Source organism: Artemia franciscana, chromosome 3 (genome assembly GCF_032884065.1).
Source record: "Artemia franciscana chromosome 3, ASM3288406v1, whole genome shotgun sequence".
In the NCBI taxonomy this organism is placed as follows: Eukaryota; Metazoa; Arthropoda; class Branchiopoda; order Anostraca; family Artemiidae; genus Artemia; species Artemia franciscana.
In genome coordinates, this window is record NC_088865.1 from 43,817,911 (window position 1) to 43,836,703 (window position 18,793).

General features: G+C 34.8%; 1 protein-coding gene across 2 annotated transcripts in view; it reads right to left on the reverse strand.

Annotated features, from left to right (window-relative positions):
* LOC136025300 (nucleolar protein 56-like) overlaps positions 1–16,214 on the reverse strand; it is an 86,990-nt gene extending 70,776 nt beyond the window's left edge. Inside the window, exon 1 of one of the 2 annotated variants that reach the window (XM_065701194.1) lies at positions 16,112–16,214. In XM_065701194.1, the coding sequence (XP_065557266.1) occupies positions 16,112–16,114 (3 nt within the window). In that variant the 5' untranslated portion in view covers positions 16,115–16,214. The remainder of the gene's footprint in view (positions 1–16,111) is intronic. The other variant, XM_065701195.1, reaches the window with a different exon arrangement.
* Between the last annotated feature and the right edge of the window lie 2,579 nt (positions 16,215–18,793).

Below are 18,793 nucleotides of genomic sequence, written 5' to 3' on the forward strand. Positions count from 1 at the left end.
AATACCATTCCCTGCAATAAATCAAGAGCATAGAAAACTCTAGAAAAAAATTTATTGTTATACAACATATCCTGATAAATGTTTTTTCTTGTTTCTTAAGTTAGGTGTCTCTGGCTTAAACCACTCCCCCCTCAGCGTGTGAGATAGTTCTCGACCATTCAAAACTGAATCGGTTTTATGAATGGATGAGTTTTTCATGCAATTAAAGAAAAAATCACGCTTTTGACTCGATACTGACATCTAGTATTATAACAAATGTGTTTAATACCTCTGGAGAACAAGAGCTAAAAGTTCATATGGCACTTGTGGTGAGGTCGGAAGAGCCAAGAGCTCATTTGGTATGAGCTCTAGCAAAATTCTAAGAATCAATAGACTGCTTTAAAAGGAAGATCAGAGACTTAACTCCGGTCGGGATTTAAAGTAAGTGCTCTGAGTCACGAGGTCCTTCTAAATATCAAAATTCATTAAGATCCGATCATCTACTCGTAAATTAAAAATACCTCAATTTTTCTAATTTTTCCTTTCCCTTCAGCCCCCCAGATGGTTGAATCAGGGAAAACGACTTTATCAAGTCAATTTGTGCAGCTCCCTGACACGCCTACCAATTTACATCGTCGTAGCACGTCCAGAAGCACCAAACTCACCAAAGCACTAAACCCCACCCCCTAACTACCCCAAAGAGAGCGGATCCAGTCCAGTTACGTCAATCACGAATCTATGACATTTATAAGCGTTTTCCAAGATTTCCGGTTTTCCCCTCCAACTCCCCCCCCCATGTCAACAAATCTGGTCGGGATTTGAAATAAGAGCTCTGAGACATGAGTCCCTTCTAAATATCAAACTTTATTAAGATCCGGTCACCGGTTCTTAAGTTGAAAATACCTCAATTTTTCTAATTTTTCCACATTAACAACCCCCAGCTCCCCCAAACAGAACGGATCCGTTCCAATTATATCAATCACGTATCTATAATTTGTACTTATTCTTCCCATCGAGTTTCATCCCGATCTCTCTACTCTAAGCGTTTCCCAAGATTTCCGGTTTTCCCCTCCAACTCCCTCCAATGTCATTGGATCTGGTCGGGATTTAAAATGAGTCTTGAAGCACAAGATCCTTCTAAATATCAAATTTCATTAAGATCTGATCACCCGTTCGTAAGTTACAAATACCTCATTTTTTTCAAATTTTTCCGAATTACTCCCCCCCCCCCAACTCCACCAAAGAGAGCGGATACGGTCCGATTATGTCAGTCACTTATCTTGGACTTGTGCTTATTCTTCCCACCAAGTTTCATCCTGATGTCTCTGCTTTAAGCGTCTTCAAAGATTATCGCCCCCCCCCCCCCAATGACACTGGATCCGGTCGGGATTTAAAATAAGAGATCTGAGTTACGAGGTCCTTCTAAATATTAAATTTCATTAAGATCTGATCACTTTTTCGTAAGTTAGAAATACCTCTTTTTTATTTTTTTAGAATTAACCCTTCCCCCATCTCCCCCAAAGAGAGCGGATTCGTTCCGGTTATTTCAATCATGAATCTAAGACTTGTGATTATTTTTTCCACCCAGTTTTATCCCGATCCCTCCACTCTAAGCGTTTTCCAATATTTAAGGTCTCCCCAATGTCACCAGATCCGGTCGGGATTTAAAATAAGAGCTCTGAGACACGATATCCTTCCAAACGTCAAATTTCACTAAGATCCGATCACTCCTTTGTAAGTTAAAATACCTCATTTTCTCTAATTTTTCCAAATTAACCCCCCCCCCAACTCACCCAAAGAGAGCGGATCCGTTCCGATTATGTCAATCACGTATCTAGGACTTGTGATTATTTTTTCCCATCAAGTTTCATCCTGATCTCTCCGCTCTAAGCGTTTTCCAAGATTTTAGCCCCCCCCCCCCCAATGTCTTCGGATCCGGTCCGGATTGAAAATAAGAGCTCTGAGACACAATATCCTTCGAAACATCAAATTTCAATAAGATCCAATCACTTTTCTCTAAGTTAAGAATACCTCTTTTTTCTAATTTTTCAGAATTAACCCTCCCCCCAAACTCCCCCACAGAGAGCGGATCCGTTCCGGTTATGTTAATCGCCTATCTAGGACTTGTGCTTATTTTTCCACCAAGTTTCATCTCGACCCCTCCACTCTTAAGCGTTTTCGACCCTTCCACTCTAAGATTTTAGGTTTCCCAACCAAACTCCCCCCAATGTCACCTGATCCGGTCGGGATTTAAAATAAGAGATCTGAGACACGATATCCTTCCAAACATTAAATTTAATTAAGATCCGATTATCCGTTCGTAAGTTAAAAATACCTCCTTTTTCTAATTTTTCCGATTTAACCGCCCCCCCCCCAGATGGTCGAATCGGGGAAACGGCAATTTTTAATTTGATCTGGTCTGGTTCCTGATACGCCTGCCAAATTTCGTCGTCCTAGCTTACCTTGAAGTGCCTAAAGTAGCAAAACCAGGACAGACAAACCGACCAACAGAATTTGCGATCGCTATATGTCACTTGGTAGATACCAAGTGCCATAAAAACTGACCAACTTCGTAAACTTTGCCATTCATTTTACGTGAAATAAAGTACGTAAAGACGTCTTTGCCTCATAAAATGACCGAAGAAATAAATCTGAAATCCTCTTACTTAGGTCATGGCCAAAAATAGTATAAACAAAAGCCCTCTTTTGAATGACCATAATAGATTTCCAAAATCTTACTCGTTTTCCCTCTATAACAATGATCCGGGTTCATTTGAGGATAGATTAAATGTTTGAACTTTTTTCAAAAAGAAAGCATTGTCAAGTTTAAACAATTAATTTTGGTTATTTAGTTCGACGTAACAACATTAACCAAAATGTGCTATTGCCCTAAGAACTTCAAAATTTTGAAACAAACAAAAGTAAAATCTACGAAAACCCCGATTTAACGTACGAATAGACCCAAACCCACAGAACAAACATAAAGCTTTGATTTTGATGCCCTTGATACTTCGACCAGGACTATGCGACTTTTTTTACCAGCACTGTCGAGTCGGTTATAAGTTATAACCACTGTCTCTACAGCCCTGTTTTAAAGCTCCATTTAACTAGATTTTATAATTTATAACCGGCGCCAGACATTTCCAATATACCCACTCCAATTCCATTCATCTAAAATTTACTAAAACTCCGACTCCACAACCCTGTTTTTTTTTACGCGGCAATAGTGTGGCTACTTTATTAAAATTAAAGCCTTAAGGATGATTGCTCCATGGTTATTTTTTTACACTTCAACGTCATCCTTAGTTAGCTAAATCCAGAAGTCTCGTTTAATATCCTATAGAATTTTTCTAGTTTTTATGTACTTTTTTGAGTTATTTTTCTTTTCGCTATTACACTTCTTGGTAAATGTTTAGTTTCGTTCCAAGTGCTCTAAAGTGCGTACTACTGCATATAGCAAGACTGACGATCACATATTGTTTCCTTGTCATTATTAGAGAAGCGCATCCATTTCTGGTTGACCCCCCTCCTCCATGGGGCAAGCTAAAAATGCATAAAATGAGTTTGCTTACAGGTAACATTACCTATAGAGCGTAGCGTATTAGCCCATGAGCCCCGCAGGCAGCAGGGCGAGGTCTATATTCTACATTTACTCAACAAAGAGTGATAAAACTTTAAAAAAAGGTTTATTAAGTAGGTTTATTGACACCTAGTCTAAAAATGTTTTCTAGCTTCCTGTTTGATACATAAAAAAAGAAAATGATCATGTTCTGTTGAAATAAGGATCAAATGAGGCAAAGACTGATGATGTTTTTTATTATTTATAAGTATATTTTACTCACCCCAGTTTCAATATAGATTACTGCAATAACCTACATTGAACGCAGGGTCGGTTAAAAGAACAGTTAAGTAGGAAAAATAAAATAATAAAAATAATAAAAAGTTAAAAACAAGTTTTGTGGTTGACTTAGAGGCCTGTTTCTACCATCCCAATTGTTAGTAACAATTTCCTGGCAGCTCTAAGCAGAAAAATCACTAGTAAATTTTTACCCACGTTTATTTTGCAAAGACAAGATAAATAGACCTTGCATAAAAAGAGAAAGAACAACTTAACATTTTGAGGTATTGTTACCTTATTGTTATTTATTTAAGGTATTGTTTGTTATTGTTTCGTTGTTTATTGTTTGTTTTGTTGTGTTCTGTGGATTAAAAATAAAACAATAGCTTGTTGATTTACAAAATTACATAGCTAATCGATAATAGAAACAAGATTATTATATTAAAAAAAAAACTACAATTTTAAATAGGTGATGAACGGTGACTTATTTAATGCACAATTATCGTGGCAAAGCAGCTATTTATAAAATAATACATTTAGCATATCCTAAACAATCATTAGATAGGATATAGAATCAATTGCCTCTTATCTCTGCTGGAATTTCCATGTTTCTTATACTCTATAGTTTTTGCAGCTTTTTAAACAATTAAAATACAATGGTATATAAAAAAAACAACTTTGTAAATGTTTAACTAAAACCTACACAGTGAAAACATTGTCTGAAATGTCAAATGTTTCTAAGAGATCAGGGTTGCCAAAGAATTCTTCCTGGAAAAGGAAAGCTTAAAGAAAAAAAAAGTAAAAATAAATAAGCGTTTCGTTTATGATTTTCATTGACAACATTGTCCAAATCAAACAATTCGTGGTAACGAACTTAGTAAGGAGCGACCCGGCTCAATAGTAAACGAGACTCTAAAAAACATAATTTTGATGCTAAAAGATACATAAAAAGAATCGGATTTTCATGCTGATTTTAAATATATAAGTTTCATCAAATTTAGTCTTTGTCATCAAAAGTTACGAGTCTGAGAAAATTTGCCTTATTTTGGAAAATAGGGGGAAACACCCCCTAAAAGTCATAGAATCTTAACGAAAATCGCATCATCGCATTCAACGTATCAGAGAACTCTACAGCGAAAATTGCATGCTCCTATCTACAAAAATGTGGAATTTCGTATTTTTTGCCAGAAGACAGATCACGGGTGCGTGTTTATTTGTTTTTTTCCCCCAGGGGTCATCGTATCGACCAAGTGATCCTAGAATGTCGCAAGAGGGCTCATTCTAACGGAAATGAAAAGTTCTTGTGCCCTTTTTAAGTGACCAAAAAATTGGAGGGCACCTAGGCCCCCTCCCACGCTCTTTTTTTTCCAAAAGTCAACGGATCAAAATTTTGAGATACCCATTTTGTTCCGCATAGTCGAAAACCATAACAACTATGTCTTTGGGGATGACTTACTCCCCCACAGTCCCTGGGGGAGGGGCTGCAAGTTACAAAGTTTGACCAGTGTTTACACACAGTAATGGTTATTGGGAACTGTAGACATTTTCGGGGGGGATTTTGTTGGTTTTGGGAGTGGGGTTGAGGGGAGGAAGCTATGTGGAAGGATCTTTTCTTGGAAGAATATATCATGGGGGAAGAGAAATTCAATTAAAAGGGCGCGGTATTTTCTAGCATTACTGTAATAAAATAATGAAAAAATAAACATGAAAAAGTTTTTTTCAATTGAAACTAAGGAATAGCATTAAAACTTAAAACGAACAGAAATTATTACGCATATGAGGGGTTCTAAAAATGTTTTAGCATAAAGAGCAAGGTATTTAGGAGGAGATAAATACCTCGTTCTTTATGCTAAAGTATTTTTAGTAATTTCAACTATTTATTCTACGGCCTTTCTGATTCAAGGTTATTCTTATAGAATTGAGACAAAAATTAAAATTTAGTGTAAAGAGCGAGGTATCAACGAGGGAACAAACCCCCTCATATACATAATAAAAACATAAGAGAATAATAGTTTGTTACGTAAGTTAATTCTTAAGTTACGTATATTTTTACTAATAAAAACGTTCGTTAAAAATATGCAAATTTATTTTAATAATTTATGTGCGGAGAGCCAAAATCAAACATGCATTAATTCAAAAACGTTCAGAAATTAAATAAAAAAAAATAGTTTTTTTAAATGAAAGTAAAGAGCGACATTAAAACTTAAAACGAACAGAAATTACTCCGTATGTGAAATGGGTTGTCCCCTCCGCAATCCCTCGCTCTTTACGCTAAAGTTTGACTCTTTGCCACAATTCTACGTTTTAAATCAATTAAAAACTTTAACGTAAAGAGCGAGGGATTGCGGAGGGGACACCCCATTCCACATACGGAGTAATTTCTGTTCGTTTTAAGTTTTAAAGTCGCTCCTTACTTTCATTTAAAAAAACTAGTTTTTTTTTATTTAATCCCAGTAAAGGAAACACACCAAACCCAGCATCGTAAACCATAAAAAAAATCCATACAGTTTGCATGGACTTTCCAACTAAGACCACCTAGCGCACTCCTGCAAAATGAAAAATTGAGAAAGAAAATTAATAACCTTGTCTACAATGGAGAGGCGAGGCTGATACTTTAAAAAGTGCTATCACACTATTGACTTTCATTCAGTCCAACCTGACCTTCTCAAAATTTTCTGAATCTTATGTATCTCACAATCAGATAGGCATCATCACTTTCAATCAATTTAGATTCCCTTTCCCTTTTAAAGATAATCCTGATAGTCTAAAACCCGTGAACACCCTTATCACTAGCAATGCTTTAACTGTACAAATCTTTGGAGTCGGAATTTAGAAAATCCAAGTCAGATTAAATGCAGCCCGGTCTCAATCCTAGAATTTCAATGGAATTAAGACATTACACCAATCCATTCTTCAAATACCTCTATACAGACGAGGGAGGAAACAACTCTGTCCAGAAACATGGAAAGTTAGCTGAAATTGCACTTTTTTTTATTTTAGTATTTATTGTCCCTTGCCCTATAGAAAGCTCTGAGGGTCCATTACGATTTTAGCTGAATCCTTGAACCATTAAAAAAATTGTACGTATAATAAGTATATCACAAACAAGATTTAATATTGTCAATAAATTAACAAGGGTTCAAAAATAAACTCAACAATTATGGTTCCCTATGGAACACTATATACAGGATAGGCACACAGAGATTCAAGCTTTAGAAAGAATATGGACTGTCAAAGGATTTCCCTTGGGGTAGTTTGAACGAATATTGGCCCCTCCCACTATGTGCAACCTTAATTTACAGGATGAAACTGATGGACATTTTAGAACCTTTTTTCTAAAATGTCCATTTTAGAGAGGAGAGGAGAGAGAGAGAGAGAGAGAGAGAGAGAGAGAGCGAGAGAGAGCGAGAGAGAGCGAGAGAGAGCGAGAGAGAGCGAGAGAGAGCGAGAGAGAGCGAGAGAGAGCGAGAGAGAGCGAGAGAGAGCGAGAGAGAGCGAGAGAGAGCGAGAGAGAGCGAGAGAGAGCGAGAGAGAGCGAGAGAGAGCGAGAGAGAGCGAGAGAGAGAGAGAGAGAGCGAGAGGAGAGCGAGAGAGAGAGAGAGAGAAATGATTACCCCAAAGCTCATTAGCGTCTTAACTATAAAGCAAATATAATTCATACACGAACTTACCTAATTCTCATTGCAAATGTGTTGATATCTTTATCCAGTTGATCTAATAGGGCAATCGACTGTATAATCATATTGTCTGCCTGTGGACATTAAACTTCACTTGGCACGCGAATAACTATGGCCCAAACCAAGCTGAGCAACAGAAGCTGATTGTGGAGTAAATCCTTTGATCATAGAAGCAAAATGACACCTAATACCTCTTACGACTTCTGGGACAACCCCTGTGTGCTGGCAATTGATGTTTACCATTTCATTAATTGCTGCACCAAGCTTAGGTTCAATAACACCAAGGACTACATCATCCTTTGGTAAATTTGTCTCGAGAAATAAACGGAGGTCGTCTGTCAGGACACCTATGATTATATGATTAAATATTTATTAATTAAAACTGTGATTATTATTAATAATCTAATATTATTAAAGAATATAAACATAATGGCTGTGGAAAGTACAGGCAAGAGAGGAAAAATAATAAACTGAGAGATATACTGTATTTTAACTCTAGCTGACAAGTATCTCAGTGGAAACGTCCCTATTACATGAAGCATAGCAAGCAAGGTTACTAATCATTCATGTTTCCTGCAGAAACGACGTTAAGGATTCCTAATTCTGCTTTTAGATACACATTAGTTTCCACTTTTAACAGCTGGTTATTAGATCAGGGCTTTTCATATTTTCAGCATCAAAGATTCTACAAATAAGCCTATAAATAAAAAATCTAGACTCCAGAGAACATAATGAGTAGCTTTTAGAAACAATTAACATAGATGGGCACTTTTCATATCAAAATGGTGGCAGTCTTGATACCGAATTTGCTAATTGAAAATTTGATTACGATTGAAAATGTGATGAACTTTGAAACTAATAAACAGGGATGCAGTGCTTGTAAACATGCATCCATGGAAAAAGCAATAGTTGTTCTGAATAAAAATCCAAGGAAACTGCTGCTAGCCTTGGAATTTAGAAGGAAGTATGGCATGAAATATATATATATATATATATATATATATATATATATATATATATATATATATATATATATATATATATATATACATATATATATACTGGCTATTCAAGACATTAAGTGATACTTTCTTTCCTTCTGCTAAATAATATTAAGGTATCAGCAAACGCAAACACAAAAATTAGTCAATGGAAGGGGGAAGGCAATCCTACAAACAGGTCACATGGGGGTAGGGCCAAGGCTTTAAAATTGTTCTATTTGCTAATGGGCAAAAGGTACTTCCCTCTCTTAATCAATGTGAATAATTTACAATAAATATAATATGGATTGGATAGTGTGATATAGACAAGCTTTTATAAAGCCATAAAATGACAGGTTCAACTAGATAGAATCTTGTAAAGGTCTTGGAAATCAAACAAACAGATGTTGTAGTTGCTATATAAGTACATACCCACAAACTGGGGCCATTGCTTGGTCAAATTATTGCCCGTTTATTAAACTACGTTCCCAGATGACCCACTTGAAAAAAGATGGTGGTATTCAGCGGCTTCAATTGAGCAGGAGTGGCATCTGTAACCCTACCAAATTTTACAATGGCCTTTTTATAATTTTCACAAAAAATGGCCTTTCTGCGGAATTTTATATATAAAAAAAAATGGAAAACAAAACAAAATTGCCACCCCCACCCTCCTCAGATTTATAAAAATTCATCTTTGCTGCATCCCCCCTATATCTCAGTGAATTTAATTCCTGTCAATCTCCAAAAACCACTTGTCCTTGTCAATCACAACCTATCAGTTGAGAGGCTTATCGCTGAATCAGACAGATGACAAATAGTCAAATAATTAAATAACTATTCCTATCCTTTCTCTGTCCATAGTGAAATACAACCAGATTCTCTCCTAGACCCCTCCTATTTTAAGTGCTGACTCAAATTCCTTGGTAACCTTGCTAAGGAATTTGCTTATTGCTTATTGGATGGAAATTTATTGATGACATAGCAGTCATAGAAACCCGTTAAAAAAACGCAATGGGCAGCCATATGGGTATCCTCAGCAATATTCTGTGTGATGCCTCAGACTTATGCACAAGTCAAGCTCTGTAAATTAAATACCAAACCAAAATTTTTTCTCAAATCCTTACCCCTTTTTCTTACTTCTGTCCCTTCTTGAAACTTTCTTTTCTCACTTTCTCCTAATATAAAGCAAACCATCCATATTAACAGCATCATTCTCAAAGCTAATGATTCTGTTTTCCTCCTTAAGCTTCTTAACAAATTTGAGGCACCCCCTTCTCCTTCTTTAAGGATTTATACTTCCTTTTTCCACCCTTTGTTCAAATATGCTTGCTCATTATAGAATCGCTGGCATTACATGGGATGAGTGGAACAAAACTGAATCCATCCAAAAATGAGCCCTGTCAGTAGTTTTAAAGAGTTGGAAGTCCCATAAACTATGCCTAGATAATCATCTAGTCACTAATGGTCCATTCTTTTAACAGAAATAATAATAATAACAATAATAAAGTTATTTGATGTCAACTTTTCCCTCGTCTCTGAAGCCACTTTCAAAACTTTATGATAAAGCAAGGACTCTTATTCAGGAAACTAACCAATTTTCAATTAAACCCTTACTTGATTTGAAATCTCTCTATTTTCTTTCTTGTTCTTCTTTCATTTTTTTACAGTTGTATGGCCATCTTCCTGCTGTCCTATGTATTAATATATCTTTTGTTTCTGATCAATCAACTTATCATCTCTGCATTTCCAACAATTTACTGGTTCTTCACACACCATCAGTGAGGTCTGACTTCAACCCTCTGACAGCTTGCCACAGGATCTGGAACACGCTCCCAGAGATCATACGAAGCTGCCACTTGTTTGGTATGTTCAAAAATTATGTTAGAGATTTTCTAGCTAGTAAATAATTTTGTTTGTTTTTTTTTGTCTCTATTTTATATCCCAGTTTCCCTTGGAGTTGATGTCTCTGGACTGAGTTGGATATTTAATTGAGTTGGTGAAATCATGCGCTACCCCCTGGCTAGCTTGTCATTTTTGGGGGATTATTAAGGTGGGTGACTCAATTTTGTCTTTGGATTTTTTTTATATTTTTTTGTGTGTTGGTATTTTTTTCTCCTCTGTTCTTTCCCGGCCATGGAGCCTTATTGGGGAGATTGTCTTGAATTTTATTGTTAAATAAAGAACTCAGAATTCAGAAATAGTAAAAAAAGATCAGAATTAGGAATACAAACTATCAACAATTCTAGATTAGAAAGCAGAGCATGACATTCTTAAATCACTATTACTCAGGTTCACACATAAAGATTTAATTTTAAACATTGGAATTTCAGTGGGAGTTTACTGAAAAAAAAAACTCCTGCTGAACTTTTTTATTATGAACAATTAAGACAAAAAAATGATAGCTTCCATTAATCAGTATTTTAATATTATCAATTTTTAAAAAAATATAAATTACAACTAAAAAAATGGATTAATTTCTATTTTATATCATTCAAAAATGGCATAGCTTCCAATGCACATGGATTAAGTCTACAGAAAAGAAAACGCCACACTAGTGTATCAAAGGTTTCAATGCATGCATCAGTTTAGCTAGGTATGTAGAAATAGGCGCTAACATCACCTGGTAAGATTAGAATATATTTGCTATTTTAATTCTAATGCTGATGAGAATGGAAAAATTCATGGACTAGCTTCTCAACATATTTTCTTTCTTGGCATTATATTATATAGAATCCTTATATTTGAGTAACATGCTCAACTTGAGCATCTCGAACGTTAGGCCTACTTGAAAGTAAAAGCATATTTTTACAGGGAAAATTCAAAAATTTAACAGTTTTTGTAGTTACTTTTCTATGTAAACTAAATCAGATCTTCTTTTCAAGGATATGCAGCAGAGCAAAGGGACTAAGGTCCACAAGTTCCATTACACCTTTGAATATGAACAAATTAGTAGTTATATATGAAACAGTCAATTAGAAATGCTTGTTTTTAAGTTTAGCCCCACATCTGCCTCTTCAAAAAAGAAATACCCTGGTCCTGCTGTGGAAAAGTGGGGCAGCATAGTAGCAATGCTACTTGGCAGTTTTCATGGCCTAGTGAAATTTGATAGCAGATTTTGCAGTGTTTGGAATTCTGTTGAATTCTGCTACTGGCAGCTTTGGAACTTTTTCCATACAAGCCCTGGTTCTACATGTCATCTTCTTTTTTAAAGAAAATGTGCAATATTAAAATCTGTCTTGGTTCTAATAATTTATCAGAATCAGCAGCAGTGTCAAAGGCTTGGAATGTAAAAAAAAAAAAAAAAAAAAAAAAAAAAAAAAAAAAAAAAAAAAAAAAAAAAAAAAAAAACTTATTGTACAGCACCATGAGCAATTCAATTGTTCACATTTTTTTTTTTTACCTTGTCTAATGATCAAATAACCCTACCTTCTGAAACAGCATTCATATTTTCCAATGCATGTGCAGCTGACTTGAAGGGACTAAAACCCATTAGTTTCACTACACTGTTGAATCTGGACAAATCAGTAACTGACTGTTCCACTTGGGGAAGGAACGCACCAGCCTCTTCAAACTCACGAACTTTAAACAGAGCATATCCAGCTGCATGCTCATAGAGCACATATAAGTTGGACTAAAAATGAAATATTATCATTCCTTGTGATTAAGTATGTAGGAGGAGGAGGGGACAAGTCACTTATTCAAATTTAGGGGAAGATTTGTTTTTGTTTTTCAATTTATGAAAAACTGAAATTACAGTACCAAAAAACTGTTTTTAAAGAAAATGGCAAAAAGGGTGCTTTTAATCTGGAGGGGGAGGGAAGTCAAGAAACTCAACACAATCCCCCCTTCAATTGACATGCTGATTCAACAGTCACTCCAAAATATTGTTTTAAAATGAAACAACTAACATGTAAGAATACATATAAAACATAAACACTTCAAAAACAAAGAAAGCAAACATTAAATCTAACTTTTTGAATAGTTTAAATAGAAACTTACACAACCATACATATCTTTGAAAGTTTAGGAAAAAACCAAACCCTTAACAAAAATATCTTCTAATCAATTATGCAGTTTTTGATAGTAGTGAGTGCTGAATAAAAAAATGAAACAGATGTGAAAAGTCAGCAAAAAGAGGTAAAAATACAGCATTAGAGATTTGTGCATTCCTTGGAAGTTAGAATTGTCTTTGGGAGTCATCAGAAAGCCAATATTTGAATTTTTACATATGAAAGACATTGTCAAATTTAACTAGTTTACAACTATCTATTTTCATGGTTATAACACTGAGAGAAATGTGACACTACACATGATACTTCATAATTTTGAATGGACCAACAGACTAATGATTTATGGTGCAAATTTACCTTAAATGAGTCCAAGGGACCATTTCCTTTGTTCTTCATCTGAATTAAAAAACAGAGGTAGACCATATAGTTCTTCTGGTCCCTTAGAAGAAGAGGGAGATGTTTCTAACATTCTACTTTATATTAACATCATAGGTGTAGACAGTTCTAACTTTACATTAACTCCCATTTGAAAAAGTTGAAAATTGGTGACCTAAGAATACATTTACAATTCACCCTCTAGCTGTGTCACAGCACAGTCCCAGCTCACAAAAATGAAACGTTTTGTTTTCCATTATACTGAAGTACAGTTTCTTTCGTAGAATTGAAAAATCCATAATCAGTTTCTTTCTGGGATTGAAAAATTCTTTGTCAGATATTCTTCAACTGCATAGAAAATTTATTATTATTGACTCCTGGAGTACACAATCATTTCTATATTTTGATTTAATCACCAGAGTTGCTCTTTTATAAAAGGAGTTGCTTCTGAAATGAACATGAAAACCAAAAAAAAGTTTTTGACAATATGAAGACCAAGGTGGGCTAGTATACCTGTTATCACCATATTATATTCTCAAATCAATGTCTTATTGGCATGCCACCTATGATCAGGGCATTGACATTTTACAACCTTGGTGCTATAAAAGTGAAACATTGAGAAATAGATGCACTGCTCAAATGAAGACAAGGAAAGTGTTTTGAGTCTCATACCTTTACTCCATCCCTGATTTATAAGGTTTTATATGTTTTCAAAAACTTAAAATTTTAAACCTTAGATTTAAGAAAAAAGCCTTAATATAGCTTAAAATCATGTTGAAATAATAGGGATTACATTTTCAAAAACTACAGACAAAGAAAAAGAGACTGAAACCAATGACTAAGGTAAATTGCTTTTTGTAAAAATTTAAACAAGATATAAACCTGTCATCTATGCCATCCCTAAGCCCTAGAAATAAAGAAAGGGTAAATTGTAGCACTTTCCAAGGGTATATATTATAAGAAACCCCTTGACTTAGAAAAGTTAGAACTAAGTTTCTATATCACAGACAGACTCTTATCACAGATATATTCAATCCAAGGCAAGTGTTGTGAAGCAGAATAACTATATTTTAATAAACCAGACTGTAAGGGTGAGTTTAGTCCAAGTTAAATATGAAAAAATTGCAAGAGTATAGAAAGCCAATCATTTTAGTCAAAATATATTTCCAAGATAAGGCACTGTCTGAGTACTGAGGGTGTTACCCTATCTAGGACTACTGCTACTATTACTACTTAAAACTCACTGTATCACCATGTGAGACCAACACAGCTATCCATGCTCCTTCTCTATTATAGTCTATTAAATAATCCCTCTTTACACCTCTCCAGGAAGTATTAATAATAGTTGAGTGAATGGAAGGAAATTTTTTTGAGATGGGTTGGAACTGCTCAAAGTGTTTGGAGGGCAATTTTTTTTAATTTGAAACAGCTAGTGCTCTTTTTAATAGTCAAAAGTTATTGGAGTGCAATTTTTCTTAAATTAGGTTGGAGCCATTCAAAGTGTTTGGAGGGCAATTTTTTTTTGAAAATTGAAATGGCTAGTGCTATTTTTAATAGTTGAAAGAGATTAGAGGGCAATTTTCTAGATGGGTTGGAACTGTTTGGAGGGCATTTTTGTAAAATTGAAACAACTAGTGCTGTTTTTAATAGTTGAAAGTGATTAAAGGGTAATTTTTTGAAAATTTAACAGCTAGTGCTCTTTTTAATACTCAAAAGTGATTGGAGGACATTTTTTTTAGATGGGTTGGAGCCTAGTCAACTTTAGGAACCATAGTATTATATCATAATGAATAAATTTGGAACTTATTGATTACAATTAATTTACTTATAAACAAAGGGTCAATTTTATACCCCACTTTTAATGGCAAAACCATGGACATTGTGTCTCCTCCAGGGTCCAATTTAAGGGCTCAGAATTGAATATGAGTAAAATTCTAGTTTAGGGGTTCCCTGCTATCTGAAAAAGAAGTTGAATTTCAGGAATGGATCAAAAGCCAAAAATACATGCTGGAAAGGAATTACAAAGTTATTATGTCTACCACTTTTTTATTTCTAGGACTTACAAGATTGCATAAGTGGCAGGGTATTAGCCTACAATTGGTGCTATTGTGAATGAAACAAGTTAAAAAACCATTTTTTTACTAGTTGAACACTTCATAATATATTTGGAGGCAGTTCTGGTATACTTAAGCAAAGTGTGCAAACATAGAGTCTAGTCCAAACTATACATTTCCCAACTGTTTCTTGATTTTGTCTCTATTGACTCAATTTACAAGTGGCCTATACAGCTTGAAACTTGAGTGACACATGGCAAATATATAAATAAATATGTGCATATTTACTCATTAGGGGGTTGGGGTAAAGTTTAATGGAAGCACCTTCAAAGTGTGTTAACTACAATTTTAGACCCAATTGTAGGCCATTATCCATGGCCTATCTGAATTCTGACAAACAAATTGTTGGCCTTAGTTTGAGTTTTCAATCTCTGTTTCAATTGCTTTAATCTTTGAAAAATGCAATTCCTTTTAAGTAGAATTTTAATTCATATACAGGTTTTTTTTCCAGAGCCTCAAAACACTTTTCTTGTGCCTCATTTGAGCAGAAGATTTATTTTGCAAGGTTTCACTTTTATAACACACATATTTTTAAAGGTCAAGGCCTCTAGAGGGAGAAGAAGTGGAGGTAGTTGCTTCAAAACACCTTCCCAGGACATACTTTAGTATGTAGATTTGTCCCTGAAAGTTTCATTTTCCTAACCTAAACTCTTTCTGATATAGCAAGAAGTCAAATAACTAGAATTTTACTGCAAAGAGCATAAAAAAGGCATTGAGTGGCATGATCACTTTGCTGTTAAGTCAAGAATATGAACTGTTATATATATACCAGAAAATTTTCTAATGGCTATATGATGATTGGCTGAGAAATCTTTCTCTATATATAAACTTTACTATTTCATTAGCTGTATGGCAGATATCCTAATGAAAAAGCTAGCTTAAAATATAGGCTATTCAAAATATGGTTATTTTTAAAATCATTCAATGTTAAACACTAATTATTCCTAGTTTGATGTAGGACCATCTCTATTTTTCCAGAATGCTGAAGAAAAGTGGTCTCTTACCCTATTTAAAGTCTAAGTCTGACCTACCAGCAGTCACCTAACCTGTATCCCCAAATATCGAATCTGATCAAAGGCTAGTAAACTTATGATAACAAGGGTTTCTTTTATTAAAAATACTATAACCCTTAACATACCATTTCAGAATGTAATGCCAGTGGCAACTTATATTATATTAATTTAAATGGCCAATTTCTAAATAGTCTACACACCATGCTGTATTCGACTGCTGTTGAGTAGTGAAAAAATTAATGGTACTATTGCCAAGTAGATAAAGAATATAACCATAGTTAAGGTGGCTTGAACGGGAAGCCAAAATTCTTTGGGACTAAAATGTCAAAATAAGGAAAAAAGGGATGATTTTAGGTTTCCGTCAGAAAACTGTAAGTCTAAGAAATACTTACACATAATAATCTACAGAGCTACAGTTTTACCCCCCATGGTAAAAAATACTTAGGAGTCAAGCAATTTCCTTACGGATGCTTATTCACACGCATTCCAAAATTTCTAGTTTAAAGAGTTTGTAGATCACAAAATGATGAAGAACAGGAGCGGATCCAGCGGAGACGGGTAAGAACTTATCCCCCCCAAGATTTTTATGGCACCTTCATTCGCATTGTGTTCTTATTTTACTATTTTTTAATTATACTTGTCAATTTGATAAATTGCTTGTAGGTGATTTATTCAATTAACAACAAGAAGCAAAGCTTTTCTATGAATGCAAAGAGGAAAGTTGAAACTTAAAATGATTAAAAGTTATATATCTTCAGCCAATTCAGTATATATCTACAAAATTGGCATAAAAATCTTTGATTGCCACAAAAAATTTCTATGATCATGGAACTTTCCCCTATTTCAAGAAAATGGAAACACCTGTTGAAGATAAAAGGGGGTATCTTCAATACGTTTCATAAACGTGGTAACACACTTATAGCTATTTTTCTATCCACAATGACATATTGAAAAGTAGCCTTGCAGTTAAAAGTTCAAAATGAATAAAAATAAATAATCTGGAAACGAGCATAGAATGGATGAGAGACGAAGACTGATGGCTGAATTTATAAGGGGATCGAAGGATATTTCCGGATATTTTGGTAAAATATTCGAAAATACCCGGAAATTGAAAAGTAAGTTTTGACTAATAATAAACCCCCTCCACCTTCAAAAAATCCTTAATTTTAGTTTTGTGACTAATTAAATAGCGAATGGCCCAATAAGGTTTTCGTGTGAATAATTCTATCTATCTATTTATTTTAAATATATAGCTAATTTGGTTGAAATTAGATGTGTTTTCTTCATCTTCAGAATGTGTTTTCTTTTTTTTGGCAGATTAATTTTATTCCCTTTCTTATGAGCCTGTCTGTTTAAGGTATTGTGTCTGGGCTTCAATGATGGGGATATGGGAAGGCAACTTGAAGCATTAATTTATGTTGAGGAGTAACTTTTTAACCGTTCCTGTCCACTCCTCACTCAAAAAAATTCTTAATTTTAGTTTTGTGACTAATTAAATAGCAAATGGCCCAATAAGGCTTTTGTGTGATAAATCTGTCTATCTATTTATTTTTACTATATAAATAATTTGGTTGAAATTATAAAAATTAAAGAGTTAAAAGCAATTTAGACCAGGAACAGATCCATGGGGTCGGTGGGGGAGATGACCACTTCCCCCAGATATCTCTGTGGCTCTTGTTATGTTCTTTTTTTTCTTTCCAATCCTTTTTAGATAAACTTTTAAGTTTGGTGCCCTTCTCGAGTCACATTTGCGCCTTTGGTCCAGTGGCCTCCTTACCCAAGATTTTGCTCTTGATCTGCTAGAGATTCAAACATAAAAATGCTCGCATGATCAGTTTATGAATCATTTTGTCGTAAATCTACAAGATAAACCTCGTTTTCAGGAAAAATTATTGATATAATTAAAATTGCTTGCTAGATCTTCATCTTCAGATTGTGTTTCTTTTTTCTTTTTTTGGCAGATTTTTCTATTCTCTCTCCTAAGAGGTCATCGATTTAGGGTACAGTTTCTGAGAGTCATTGATAGGGGTATGATAAGGATGGGTCACGGGAGGGAGACACATTATAAAGGAGTTTCCTTGGGAAATGTTTTGGATATTTGCGTTTGCCGTGTGGGATATGGGAGAGCTAATTCACATGCCCTATCTTATTGAGCTGCCTGACTGTAATAAAATGCAATATAGAATAATATCTTCCTAGGACAAAGTCCCTGTGGAATGTTGTCTATGTTATCTGAGCACAATGTGGAAGTTAGAAACTACCCAGATTGATAAGGTCGACGTAGGTTGACTCACAAGTATCAAGTATCCCAAGCTCTATCGTCCCTGCAAGACAACTTGGAAGACTATTGAATTTTTTTATTGTCCTTGTCTCCCTTCCTCTCATCACTGACTACACCGGAATCATCCCCATATTTTTTTTATTATCACCCCGAAATTATGGGCGGTAAATAGATAATAACCACATCAATGTCTGTCTCATCGTGTATTATTTCGACTACCATAGCTACAGTTTCTTTGATAGAAGCACATTTCTTGGGACCCATCTGCAAAACATAAGTGATCGCCTGCTACGAAGCATGTGGAAAATTTTAGGTCTGTGAAACGCCCAAATTCTTTGGTTGGGAACTGGTTAACTGATACTGCATCTTTTTTGTTGTTGTTGATATTTTGGTGCAATTGTTTCGTAGATTCGAAGAATGGTGAAATAGAACAACAAAACGCTTAAACAAAAGGTTTCAAGCAGTAGCCTTTACTGGTATTCCATTAGAAACGCATAGCTTTCAAAAACTTTCTTATTATCCATAT